Source organism: Chionomys nivalis, chromosome 10, assembly GCF_950005125.1.
Source record: "Chionomys nivalis chromosome 10, mChiNiv1.1, whole genome shotgun sequence".
In the NCBI taxonomy this organism is placed as follows: Eukaryota; Metazoa; Chordata; class Mammalia; order Rodentia; family Cricetidae; genus Chionomys; species Chionomys nivalis.
The window spans coordinates 47,893,115-47,906,039 of record NC_080095.1 but is presented as its reverse complement, the minus strand read 5'-3'; the positions used below and the strand labels follow the sequence as shown (position 1 = coordinate 47,906,039).

The 12,925-nt window shown below is 50.7% G+C and overlaps 1 protein-coding gene across 1 annotated transcript in view; it reads right to left on the bottom strand.

Moving 5' to 3' along the window:
- Window positions 1-12,925, bottom strand: part of Sptb (spectrin beta, erythrocytic) — a 128,124-nt gene that overhangs the window by 35,224 nt on the left and 79,975 nt on the right. The window contains exons 8-15 of the mRNA XM_057782505.1: window positions 12,760-12,872; window positions 11,529-11,716; window positions 9,761-9,878; window positions 8,958-9,116; window positions 7,805-8,107; window positions 7,047-7,197; window positions 5,608-6,478; window positions 4,083-4,220 (exon numbers count right to left, since the gene is read on the bottom strand). Coding sequence (XP_057638488.1) covers window positions 4,083-4,220; window positions 5,608-6,478; window positions 7,047-7,197; window positions 7,805-8,107; window positions 8,958-9,116; window positions 9,761-9,878; window positions 11,529-11,716; window positions 12,760-12,872 — 2,041 coding nt within the window. The remainder of the gene's footprint in view (window positions 1-4,082; window positions 4,221-5,607; window positions 6,479-7,046; window positions 7,198-7,804; window positions 8,108-8,957; window positions 9,117-9,760; window positions 9,879-11,528; window positions 11,717-12,759; window positions 12,873-12,925) is intronic.

Sequence of the window (12,925 nt, the reverse complement as noted above, 5' to 3'; positions counted from 1 at the left end):
GTCTGGGGGAACTATGGAATCATTAGGAGGCGGAGTCTTGTTTGAGGAAGTACATCACTTTGGATGGAGTTTGACTGTTTGTAGGGTTGCTAAACTTCCTGCTCACTCTTTCTGCTTTGCTCTTAGGGTTTAGCATCTGAGCTCTCAGCTTCCTGCCCCTGCTGCCATGTTATTTCTTCCTGCCATACCCCTCCTTTTTATCCGTCTGGAACCAGAAACCCTTCCTTTTACACTTCGCCTTGGTCAGGGCATTGGCCACCGCAGTTGAATGGATATTAACGGAGAAGCTGATAGCAGAGATTCACGTTCCTTGGAAGAACCTGACCATGTTGTTTTCTGGAGGAATAGGGAAGACTTTGGAATTCGGGGCTAGAAAAGCAGTTGAATATTGTAAGCAGAGTTTAACAAGCCACTCTAGTAGGAGCCTGGAGGATAGTCGTGCCGAGAATACTGAGGACCTTAGAGGCCCAACTCAAGAGCTTTCAGAGGAGAGCAAGGCCATTAACAGCAGCTGCTTAGAGACCATGCTTGTAAGACTCTGGCAAATGCCCACGTTGTGAGAACTTGCTTGAGGCTAAATTTAAAAGTAATGACCTAGTTTCTTCAGTGAAGAAAATTTCAAGACTACGTAACGTTTGTCTGCTCTGTGGCCTATGTATTACTGATAGTGCTTATGTAGATTTTCAGTGGAAGAAAGCAAGTGGGGCAGAAGGAAATATAAAATGCATGGTCCCGAGAGAAAGGGAGCACCCTGAAGCTTTATGTTCTGGCTAAGGCATGTGCTGGAAGACGTTGTTACGGAGACTGGTGCCATTAAGTGGAGGACTTTTCTGGACTGGGATAAAGAGAAGTGTGCCCTCGGAGCAAGACCCCATCCAACTAAATCTCCAGGTTGTGAAAGAGAGCAAGAGAGCATAAAGCGTGTGTGTGTGTGTGTGTGTGTGTGTGTGTGTGTTCTCCTAAGTGCAATCTAAAGCTGCTGCTAGTGCAGTTCAAGGCGATCAGGGTCCATCCCAAGCTGCTAGTCTAACTTGGAAGTGTCATCCACATGGCGCTGACTTTAGAGGCATGATGGATGTAAGAGTGAAGGGGTCATGGGTTCTTCCCCCATCATTCCAAAAAGCTACCGACGCCAGGCGACAGATGATAGGAGAAACCCTACGTGAAGGCCCTGAGAGGGCAAGAGGTTTGAGAGGTCACGGCATGAGGTTGTGAAAGTGAAGTGGGGTTGCCATGGAAACTCCAGGCTGTTGGAGATGCCAAGAGCTACACACAGGAAGTGGAGCCAGCCTGAGAGAGAGAAGTATGTTGCAGGCAGCAAAGCCAGAGAGGCAGAACCATCTAAGCCTTTGACATGGGACCCGGAGCTATAGGATTTGGAGTTTGCCCTGCTGGGCTTTGCTTTGGTCCAGTATTTCTTCATTATACCTCCACTCCTCTCTTTTGGAATGGAAATGCATATTCTGTGTCATTATATGTTGGAATTATAGAATTTGATTTTTGCTTTCTCAGGGGCTTACGGTTAAGGAAGGGCTTTTGCCTTGAGTCTCTGAAGAGACTTTGGACTTTAAAACAGTGTTGAGACTCAGAGACTATGGGGACTCTGGAAGTGGAACTAAATGCATTTTGCATCATGATGTGCATGGCATGAGCCTCTGGGGTCAGGGAGTGGGATGTGGTGGTTTGAATGAGAAATGCCTCTCACAGACTTGGGCGGCTGAACACTTGGTCCCCAGCTGGTGGCGCTGTCTGGGGAGGCTGGGGAGCCTTTGGAGCTCTTGCTGCTTCCTGTTTGCTCTCTCTGTTGTGCTTGAGGATGATGAATGAGGACACTGGGTGTACATTACATTTAACACGTTTTCTGTAAACAGCATGTTATATTTGCCAGACCCTGCTTCATATATGTTATATGTTACATGTTAATCACATCATTTCGCTTCATCACTTTCTTGCTGGACCTAATCTGGATCTAGTGTTTTAGTGTTGGCCCTGGGGATTGAACCCAGATCCTTGTGCACGCTCAGTACACTGTACCGCTAACCTATTTCCCCAGCTATCTCATGTTATTTTGTTCACTATGTTCTTGAAGCAATGGAATAGTTACCATCTAGCCCAGGCATGCAGGAGGTTATGTCCCTGAGGTTATGTCAGTACATTCTGTGATGTCCACACAGAGACAAAACTGCCTAATGATGCATTTCCAATACGGTATTCCTGGTAGTAAGCGTTTCAGAACTGTACGTTATAAACTCAAGGTAAGAGGGGCTGGAGAGAGGCCTTGGCAGTTAAGAGCACTTGCTGCTCTTGCAGAAGAGTTGGGTTTGGGTCCCAGCACCCACATGGCAGCCAACAACCATTCTGAACTCTAGTTCCACGGGACAGAATTCCCTCTTCTGACCTCTGAGAGAGGAGATGTGAATATTTTTTTTTTTTTGGTTTTTCGAGACAGGGTTTCTCTGTGGCTCTGGAGCCTGTCCTGGAACTAGCTCTGTAGACCAGGCTGGTCTCGAACTCACAGAGATCCGCCTGCCTCTGCCTCCCGAGTGCTGGGATTAAAGGCGTACGCCACCATCACCCGGCTTGAACGAATCTTTAAACACAAGGTAGGATGCAAAGCTCAGAACTAGTGAGAAGGCAGGCAGGGGTGTTTTTCAACTGGCAAATGAGCCTGGCCTGGGTTAAACATGGCCAGGATTTGGAATCTGTAGTTGGAAGAATAATCACATGGACAGAGAGGAACGGAAGTGGGGAAGTGGCTCTGTGGTGGGGTACAGAATGAACGTGAGATGAACCAGGGCATCTCTGAGGACCTGAGCCAGAATAAACATGTCAAGATTCTGAGGAGACGATTTCCACTATTCAACATCAGTCCAAACATTCTAACCCAAGGAGCTGGTCCCAAGTGGGGTGAGCTCCATGGTAAAGAGGTAGCCTTCCCTTCTCTGCTGTATTGAATGGCTTTTCAGGCCTCTCCGCTCTTAGACTTAATGGAAACTACCTCATCGTTCTGCGCCTCAGCTCTTCTCCAACCTGAGAATGGCAACTGCCATCCATTGAGGGGGCAGGGCGTGACTTAGCCTTTGTAACCATCAGCACACTGAGACCATCATGCATTGCACAGCTGGCAAGTTCTCCTTGCCCAGAAGCTTCTCTGGTTTAAACCCATCTAACTGCTTCACTTAAAAAGCAACTCCAAAAAACCCCCTGCCCCTTTCACTCTCACACATAGAGAGTACCATAAGCCTAATAAAGAGGCTTCCTTCTTTGAATTAACATCAGACTTGCAGGTCCCAGCCTGATACTGAGATGCTCAGCCCCATTCCACTGGCTCTAGACCATCTCTTTTAGCTTGGGGTTCCCAACAGGCTCTCAACGGTCCCCACAGTTTCTTTGCAGCTGACTGTCCCCCAAGTCTACCTTTTGAACTGCCTAAGGCACAGAATAAAGCTCCTGTACACATCCATGGAAGGGGCCAGCCAGCGTCAGGAAGAGGGAGTGAACATGTGGCATTGCACGTGCGCGGTTGAGGTACAGGCAGAGGATTCAAGCCTCTGCTCTGTCCTCAAAGATCCTCCAGGAACTAACGAGCAATTAAGCCCTGCTCTGAAAGCAGCCCCTCTCTAAAGGCTCCTCGGGGCCTGCTTTCTGTTCCAGCCATGAAGCTTGCTCAAGGCTCCCCGCTAATTTTCTTCACTCAAGCCAGTCTTATTATTGATGCTGCATTTTGGCACAGGCAGGGACATTCTTTTATGGACAGTACTTAAGAACTCTCAGAAAGCAATTTCCCATGTCCAGGAATGTCTGGGGAAATATGGCAAAGTACCACGTGACCTACTAACTGTCTGCACGCTCAGAATGACCCTTTCATCACAGGTGCACAGACATCCGCCCCACTCAAGACACAGCACTCGTCCCCATGATGCTGACAGTATCATAGGCTTCCCCCTTGCTGCCACAGCCCCAGTACTAGCAACAAGACTGGCAGAGAGAGACAGGAACATTTAAAGCTTGGGCCATTTCTCTAGATGTGTGTCAGGTGCTAGGAGAAAACCCCACAGACCCACGCCCTGCCCACTCCCCACCTCTTGTTCAGGCGATCCTGATACTGCTTTACTTCCCCACTGCGTGGGTGGCCACTCTCCACCAGGTTGTTGGCAGCAAGGTTCACGCCGTCGATCTGAGTGATCAAAGTCTTCATTTCCTGGTCCAGGATGTCAAACCTGATATGGACGGAGAACACGGGAGCAGTGAATGGCAGCAGGATCACCGGGTTCCAGTGGCTCCCAGTTTCCAGATGTGTAGCCCTCGCTCCCTCACTCCACATCCTGAGTGTTTTTTCCAGGCGAGGGAGGAAAGGAGGCAGACAGGACAGCAAAGTTTGGGTTCGATAGTTCAGCTTCACATCTTGGCATTTCTGGACCAAGTTAGGAGACGGTTCTTTGCTATACAGGTAACAGCTCCCCAGGAGTGTGAAGCAGGGCTATAGTGCTGGGATTCAGTCACCCCAAGGACCATCTGCCACACTTCCATTGTCTTAGTTGCTATTCTACCCTAATCCTGCTACCCAGAAATGTTGGCTGAAGTCTCGCCCTCCCACCCCCTGACCGCCGCAACCCCGCAAGTCTGACGTTTCACTCCCAGGATGGGTAAGGGAGGGCTGCTCAGGGAAGAAGGCCAACTTTTCCTGTCAGGAATCCAGCACCCTCTAGCACAGTGGTTCTCAACCTGTGGGCTGAGACTCCTCGGAGGTCAAACGACCCTTTCACAATTCACAACAGTAGCAAAATTACAGTTATGAAGTAGCAACAAAAATTATTTTATAATTGGAGGTCACCACAACATGAGAAGCTGTATTAAAGGGTCACAGCACTAGGAAGACTGAGGACCACTGCTCTGACATTAGCATGACTCCAGGGAGCAGCTCCTCCTGCTCTTGGACCACGCAGCCTGCACACCTGCTCCCATCCACGGCTGGAATAAACTTCCTCTACATCACCTGACGATTCCTCCATGCACAGACCCCTGCATAGCCTGAACACCCCGTTTGTCTACAGCCTGAGCATGTCCCCTGAGCATGTCACAGTGGGGATCACCCCTCCTAGCACCTTAGAACCAACCACCCCCCTCAGCCTGGGCATGCCACACTCTACTGAGCAAGATCACTCCCTCCCACAGGATGAACTTGCCCCCACCCTACCCAGGGTGCTGATGGAATCAGAATACTAGAAGGGAAAGCAGCCTCAGACACCTGTGGTTTACAGACTGGTGCCTGTGGCCCCCCTGGAGTTCTCTGGCTTAGGGACTAGCGTAGAGAGTTAGCGATGACAAAGTTCCAGCCTCCCAGTCCCTATGTACACAGCACCTCCATTTTCCCTGGGTTCCATGCCCAGAATTCATCTGGCAAAGTCTGCTGTAGCTGAGAAGCAACTGAATAAAAAAAAAAATCCCCTTTGTGTCAGGAACAAAGAGGTGGGTGAAGTAATGGGGTGCCCCAACCCCCAACCAGAACAGGACTCAACTCCTGATGCCCGCACATTAGGTACTGGTCTCTCAAAGAGACCCCTGCTGGGTCAGGTGGGAGCTGAGCAAAGGCTGAGCCTCTCTCACCTGTGCTGCACAACCTCCAGGTCCTCGAGCGTGTTTGGGATGTCCATCTGGTTCAGCCACTTCTCCTTCTCGCTCATCCACAGCTCACAGGCGTCTGACTCCCCGAACACTGTGTATAAGTCCAGGGCATCCTGCAGCCTCTGTCCACGCAATTCTGCCTGGGCCAACACCTGCTGGTAGAGCTTCCGGAGGGTCTGTAACCGGCTCGTGACATCCGGGGAATCTCGGAATTCCTCGGGGAAACCCTGGGCTTGGTGCTCTAAGTGCTCCATCATCCCGCGGCTCTCCTCCAGCTCCTCTAGAAAGTCCTTGTGCTTCTTCCCCAGGGCTCTCGTCGCACCTTCGTCTTGCCCTACGTCTTCGCCGGAGAGTAGCCGGTGAGCATCTTGCAGCCAAGCCTTCAGGTCGTCTGCATCGCCCTGGAACTGGAAGAAGTCCTCTGCATTCTGCAGGTCCTTCTTCCGAAAGGCAGCCAGCTCTTTCAAATGGTCCCACTGGGCCGAGACCTCCTTGACACGGTTCTCGATCTGTGGGTGTCCAAACTGCTTTTGGGCAACCATACCCTCAGCCTCCTGGAAGATCTGCTTCAGGTGGGCATCCAGCCCCCGGAGCTCGTCCTCGAAGGCCTTGTGCTTGCGCTGTAAGATGAGCACGCTGGTCAGATCCTTGCCGTAGTCCAGGGAGGAGTAGATCTGCTCCTTCTCCTTGATCCAGCTTTCAGCCTCGTCCATCTCCCAGAAGAACTTCCAGAGTCGCTTGGATTGCTCCAGCTGCGCCTTCCGTCCAGCCGCCATGTTGCTTAGTTCACTGAAGCACTGCTCGAGGTGACTGACGCGGTCCTGGATGACCTGGGGGTCACAAGGCTGGTACCCTGGAGGGATAGGAGGAGGAAGGGACTCATTTATTGGTAAGTTTCAGCTCAGAACCACACATCCTGTATCTTCCGCCTCTCCGGGTCTTGGAGACCTTGTGTGTGGTAGGCATAAGCTCTACCATTGTGCTATGACTCCAGCCCTTTGACGTCCTTTGGGATTGGATGCATGGAGTCTCAGTTCCTCAGAGGACAGGGTGCATTATGTAACTGGTTCTCACTAAACTTCAGGAATGAGGGAGATTAAAAGTTGAGACGGTTCTTAGAAACGTACAACGTGACAAGAGATTCCCAGGAGGTAATGAACTCTCTTCTTTAAGATAAGAAACTAAAAAACACAAACAGTCTGAGACACTAGCAAAAAGAACGGCAGACAGATGATATCTTACGGTGCTTATGGATGGCTTTCTGGTTATGGGCTGCTGAAACAGCTGGCCCTCAGGAGAGCCCTGTTACTCTTCAAGCTTTGCATTCTAAAAGTGCTTCTAGATTTACCCAAGGGGGGTAGGGGCCAGAGGATGGGGTCTAGCATCAGTGGCCTCAAAAGAGGGGGCAGTCTTGGCCTCACCTTTCCCCTCAGTGAACTGCAGGGTGGCTGCTGTGATCGCCTTCACTTTGTCCCCTTGGATGGCAATATCGGCCTCCATTAGCTTGTGCTTCTGAAGCAGGTCTTCAACCTCTAATAGATGCTTCCCAAATTCAGCAGACAAGATGTGAGCCTGGCAACGGACAAGGGCAAGTGAGGAGAGAGGACATCCCCAGAGGGTGTCTGGATGCATCTTAGCCAGGGGAAGTGGATGCAGTAGGGAGGTGCCTGCTGCTTGGGACAGGAGATGCCACAGAGCAGGATTTCCTATAAAAGGGTGCCCTCTGGAATCTTCCATGGAATGTCCTTCAAAATCTCAAGTTTCACACTTATCTATATCATCCTTTTTAAGGTCTGGAGCCCGGGCATGTTTATTTTTAGAAAGCCTATGGTCAATTCCCTGTTTCCTTTCACCCGAGACCTCTTGGGGCAGACAGAGAGTGAGAATTCAGATTTCTTTGGTTTCCCTGTGCAGAGGGGTCTGGATTCTAACCAGAGTCAAACCCCAATTACTTGGAGCTAGATTCTCTGGGTTTCTCATTAACACTTATCTCTTCTAATTCCTGCAGGGTGGTGCTTGTGCGACCACTAACCCAGGATTCCTAGGTTACTGAGGATGTTGTGAACATAGGCTAGTGACATCTTTGTCCTTTCTCTGTTATGACCCAGAGATGTGACCAGAGGGCCGGCCAAAGACACGTGGACTCTAATGGGTGTGGGGCAGGCAGCCGCAGGCCCACCTTGATCTCATCCATCCAGTCGATACTGTGCAGCATGTCCTGGAAGAGCTTCTGCAGCGCCAGGGTGGCCTCGAGCCTCTGGCGCCGGGACCGCAGCAGCTCCTGCAGGTAGCTCCACAGGCGGAGGATATTGTCCTTCCGGGCCATGATGCGTTTCTGGTCATGGTAATTCTCTTTCTCGAGCTCCTGGGCCAGGTCTTCCAGGGCCTTTACCCGCTCCTCATAGGCGGCTGTGTCGGTCTCAATGGCTTCGTGCTTCTTCTTGGCGGCCTCCACAGCTGCCAGGTCATACCCGAAGTTATCCTGCCCGTAAGGAGGAAAGCAACAACAAAGAAAACAGCAACTCAGTCAGACTCCCCTGGGCGCAGAAGCAATGGGTCCCTGGAGTGCAGCTACCAGATGGGAACAGAACACGTTATCTCTGCGTCCCCCGCTGCCTGTCTTATCAGAGCAGCTTCTAAATGTCTCACCCGTACCTCTAAAAGCCCCCGGTTTTACTCTCTGTGCCACACATGCAGGTGAGGCTGTGTGTTCATTCCAGGGTCCTCTGGTGGCCTGCTGGTACTTCCCACCCTGCCTTGAGAGGATCTCTCCATTTCCGGGCAGGCAGGGGGCATGACACATGGATGCAAACAGAAGGTTTACCCACACGCTATCTGGGGCACGCATACACTCTCCAATGCTCTTAGAACACTCGCTATCCTATTAACAGACAGAATTTAATTTGATTCTAAGCTCTAAGTGGGAGGAAACAGATGCTCTGATGGAGAATCAGCCCCGGGGTTCACTGTTTGCCAGTGAAATATGTCCCAGTCTTGGAGGCCAGGAACCAAAGGCACACTCTGGTTTAGCCCTGCTCGCAGAGAAGAATCATCAATGTCAACTCTGTCTCCCGGGTCGATTGATGCTACAGGCAACACAAGATACTCTGGGGGCCTGTTCTAGTCTGTGAGGCTCTGTTCTAAAATGGAGACATAATATGGGCTGGGAGTGTAGCTCAGTGGTGGGACACTTGCTGGTTTGATCCAGTCAGACACCTGCGAGGCTGAGGAATGGCTTATCTGGCTGCTGCTGAGACTGGCTTGTGCTCCAGTTCCATGGAGATTAGTGGTCTAAAGCACTTCCCCTCTCCTGCCACGGTGTGCTCCCTTACCTGGGTCACGAGGCGCTGGTTTTCATTGAGCCACGTCTCTCTCATGGCAGCCTTTCGGTCGAAGCGTCTCGCCAGCTGTTCCAGTTTCTCCTGTCGAATGAGCTCACTCCTCAGGGCCAGCTCCCTTTGGTATTCCGCTTCCTCCAGGCTCTCCCAGGCCTGCATGGGGGGAGAGGAGAATTCTTGGGGAACAGGAAAAATATGTGGGCTTGGGGTTGTCTTTTTCACTTGATACTGGATGACTGTATGAATCCAGGGAGATCCTGCAGTCACTATGGGGTGAGGTGGTAGCAGATTAAAGTTTAGTAACGTCCTTTGATTTCTGTCTGGGCTGAAGTGGTCAGACTTCCCAGCTCCACCTCCCCCAGGCCTGCCTCAGACACTGGATTAATAATACAATGGCTTCCACCTCTGTAGATGCTCAGCAAGTTCTTGTCGTCCGAATAGCCACCTCCATTCTACTAGAGCTTCCAGACGGTACTGAGTCTCTAAACCCCTGACACGTCACACAGCATTTCCCCTCTGTCGTAAGTAACTAACATTCTAGACTCCAAGACAAGCTCAAGGTTCGTTAGAGGACAGGCTACCAAAAATGGCCCCAAAGAACGATTCTGGGTACCTAAAAAGAGTGAAATGTGAGGGGCAGGGAGCAGACTATGAACGCTCACAGACACGTTCAAATGACTCTCCTAAATAGCCAGGATGTAATTTATGCCAAATAAAGTGGCCTGGTCTAGCCTTGCTCAGTGACCACTCCGCAAATCCTCAGGAACTCAGAAGGGCGATTGGCACAGTCACAGTACCCGGTTGATGTCAGACACTAGCTTCCCGTCGTGCGGCGTGTACACTTTCTGATTGTTGGCTCTCATCCGGGATTGGATAGTGAACAGGAGGACTTCCAGATTCCCTTTCTCCTGAAACCTGTGGGGGACAGAAGTAGGGGTCCTGGTATTGAAGTCCCCACAGACACGTTGTTTGCTGCGGTCGGTATGGGAACCCTGACAGCCTGGATCTCAGAAGCGGAGCCCATTTGCCTACCTGCTAAGACCTCCGCCACTCTCCCTGGCAGAGATCAGATAAGAAGGTGCGTCTTTACAACTCAATTCAGAGAAAATGCAATGGCTATCAGAGTATTCACTTGCCTCCCTAGGGATTAGCTAACTGGAATATTCTGGTAAGTCCAATCAATACCAAGTTTTACCAACCAACCCAAACAAAGGAACCTGTTTCTGTCCCACAAATGAAGGCTTTTCAGACAAATAGTTTTCAGTCAATAAAACCTTAGAAGCAGCATTATCCCTCGAGAACACAGTGCTGGAAACTTTTATCACAGTCTGCTGGCCGGATCTCCCAAATCCTATAGGTCAGATATGTTCAGGGGGCCAGGAGGAGCTGGGCTTTGTGGGTGTAAAGGACAAGGTCCAGGTAATGGTCCACTTTCACTCTTCCTCATGCACCAAGAGTCTACCCTGAACTACTGAGTCCACCACTTCTCCCCACTGACTACAGCATTGAGGACTCAGGAAGCCTGAGGCCCTGGAGCCCTGAGGGCACAGGTGAGACGGATCACCTTTGTATACTGGGCCTCATGGTATCGGGATTGAATTTAGGGCTTTAAAAGTGGGTTAGTGTCAAACCAGAAACCAGATCCAGAGTTACAGAACATCCTGGGCTTCGTGTCTCCTTTCCCCCTCTCTGAGAGACTTGAATGGTGAGTGTGAGATGAAACGGGAGGAAGAAACAGAGGGCATCGCCGACGAACTAGAAGCGTCTCTTCAGAGCTAGACAAGTTACCAGCAGAGAGCCTGCAATTCCTGATGTGCATAGCTGTGCACGCATATTTACATGTATGCATATTTGGAAATGCACGCTGACGTGTGTGCGCACCTGCATACCTCTGAGTACCCACATGTGTGGGCATGTGTGAGTACCCACATGTGTAGGCATGTGTGAGTACCATGTGCGTGTGCTGCGTGGTTGTGAATATGTGTATATACATATGTACATAGCTGCATCTGTATGTGTCTGCATAGCTGTGTGTGTGGTTGTGTATGTGCATGCTTATGTCATTATACATGCATGGACAATTGTGTGTATGGTTCCACATGCTCAGGTGTGGCTGTATGTGCACGCATGTGGTAGGGTGGGGCAGAGCTCCCAGGAAGCTGGCTTAGTGTTTGCTGATGAACAATAACAGGTGGGACGGAGAAAGATGGATAGACTTGATGACCACAGGGACCAGCACAGGGCACTCGGGGGCAGATGACACAATGGTCGTTACCTGAAAAGAAACTCACAGCTCAGGGAACAGACGCACTATAAGGAGCTATCTGGCACTGGCTCGCCAAAGAAGCCTTGAGAGTCTAGAAAAGCCCTTCCTTTGTCTATAAGCAAGAGTCACTCATCAGTGTCAGTGAAGCTGGGTGGCATGGAAGGGGGTGGCCAAGTAGATAGACGTTCAGCTATGGAATTTAAGGACGGGCCTTGTGGATAGTCTTAGGGCCCAACCCCCAGCTATTGACTTTTTCAGCTCCCGAGGCCCGACCACCCTCCTACATTCCAGGGCCTTACTTGGGTGGCTTCTCCACAGTACGGTAGGTGCTGAAGGCCTGTAGCTGCTGTTGGACGCCACTCAACGAGTTGGCAAACTTGCGGCTGTTCAGGACATTGATGGTTTGCTCAATCCAGGTGAGCAGGTCTGAGGCAAGCCCGCTGTACTTTTCGATCATCTTCTCGGTCTCGATGGCATGGTCGATGACCTGGGGAGTTCGCCTTGTTACTCACTCTCATCAGAAGGGAAATGCCACCAGTGACGCAGTGACACCACCAATGAGACCCACCATCAGTGCAAACTACACTGGGCTCCTGCGTCTCTCAGGCTCTGTTAGTGTTCTAGGTTGGGTTTGTTCCCCCAAGATCTCCTCTCCTACACTGACTGTGTTGAGGTTCAGTGGTCGCATCCCCCTCCTTTAAGCCTACAGAACGGTGGTTCTCAACCTGTGGGTCGCAACCCCCTTGGGATCACATATCAGATTATCACATTATGACTCCTAACAGTAGCAAAATTACAGTTATGAAGCAACAACAAAAATAATTTTATGGTTGGGGGTCAGCACAACATGAGGAACTGTATTGAAGGGTCACAGCACTAGGAAGGTTGAGAACCTCTACTATAGAAAATCAATAAGCTTGTTGAGCCAGGATACCAGCCTCTCGAGGTTGGTATCTTCCTCAATCACTTTCCAGCCTAGGTTTTAAGATAGGATCTCTTCACTGAACCTGAAGCTTGTTGTTTCGGCTATAACTGTCTGGGCAGGAGGCCCTGGGCACTTGTTTATTTCCAGCTGTTTATTAGGAATCAAGACATCCGGCAGCCTTTGTGAAACACGAGGCACACAGAGATGGATAGGGGTCAGTCTATCTTGAGGAGCTGAAGAACCAGCAGGGGAGAGGAACCAGGCATGTCACTGTGCACCGAGGGCTGTGCTCCTGGTACACTGTGGGAGCCTGCAAGGTCTGATGCTACAATCAGCAGAACAAATTAAGAGTCTGTGGTGCTTCCTGGGAATGTCTGGGAGACACGGGCCTCCAGGTAGACTACAGACTCAGACCTGGGGCTGTCGCCCAGCAGGACAGACATGGCATTCTTTGGAGTCAAGGTTGAGGGTTTCCAAGGGGACTTTAGAGGAACTGGGGAGCAGGTGATCTACACACCAAACTGCAGCTAGGGGCCCAAACACGAAGCTTTTAGAATGGACAGGGAGCTCACAGTCAAGACTCGGGGCCAGCAAACAGTTGATACCTTGCCGACTCGCTTGCCCTCCACCGCCAGCACCTTCATCTTGGAGAAGTAGTGATAAAAGGCCACCACGTAGGTGATGATGGATTTCTCGTCTGGGTTTTCCGTGAAGACATCTGTAAGAGGGACACGGTACATTCTGAGTCCTAAAACTAGAGCCCAGGAAAGC